A 684-nucleotide genomic window follows, 5' to 3' on the forward strand; every position below is an offset into this window, starting at 1 on the left:
CCCCTGCCGCAGGAGGAAGATGCAGACGGCCCCGGCGAGGACGAGCAGGAGGAGGCAGGAGCCCAGCACCGTCCAGGCCAGCATCGCGTCCCCCAGCGCTCGCTGCAGGGAGAGGCCTGGCAGGAGACAGCCCAGCTGGCAGCGGGCAAGGGCACGGGACCACCACCCTCCCTGCCTGCGCCAAGGACCCCAACCTGGCGCCCGTCCCCAACCTCCGCTGCGGGTACTAACCACCGTCCGTCACCTGAAGGCCGCTATCGACACTTCCCCCCAGGCGGGATCCCTTCTGTACGCAGTCGGGGGGCTTCCAGCCAGGGTGGCAGTGGCAATGTCCCTTATTATTGCACACCTGAAAAGCCCAGGGGTGGGTGCTAAAAGTTTGCAATGAATTCATGCAACGGATTTCTCCTGCCCAGACCGGCATCAGTCTCGCTGCCACTGCTCAGGTTGGGACAAGGCTACACGCACTTATCAGCACTCTGGCAATTTAAGAAGTGTGTCAGACAAGGAACACACCATAAAGCGCAGACTCTTAATAGCCTTGAGACATCAAACAAGCATAAAGCATCACCCTTCTGCAAAACCCGTGTGCATTTCTGTCTGACAAGCAGAAAACAGGAGCTGCTCGTCCCGGCTATCAGCACTCCAGAGCCAGGCAGGGCTCCGGAGCGGCGGGAGGCCCCC

At 61.1% G+C, this 684-nt stretch overlaps 1 protein-coding gene across 1 annotated transcript in view; it reads right to left on the reverse strand.

The window, feature by feature from the left end:
- Window positions 1-231: 231 nt before the first annotated feature.
- Window positions 232-684, reverse strand: part of LOC104163142 (disintegrin and metalloproteinase domain-containing protein 18-like) — a gene marked incomplete at its 3' end in the record, with an annotated part of 9119 nt that continues 8666 nt past the window's right edge. Inside the window, exon 19 of the mRNA XM_009702040.1 lies at window positions 232-349. Within this exon, the coding sequence (XP_009700342.1) occupies window positions 232-349 (118 nt within the window). The remainder of the gene's footprint in view (window positions 350-684) is intronic.

Source organism: Cariama cristata, unplaced genomic scaffold (assembly GCF_000690535.1).
Source record: "Cariama cristata isolate BGI_N322 unplaced genomic scaffold, ASM69053v1 scaffold12266, whole genome shotgun sequence".
Lineage (NCBI taxonomy): Eukaryota > Metazoa > Chordata > Aves > Cariamiformes > Cariamidae > Cariama > Cariama cristata.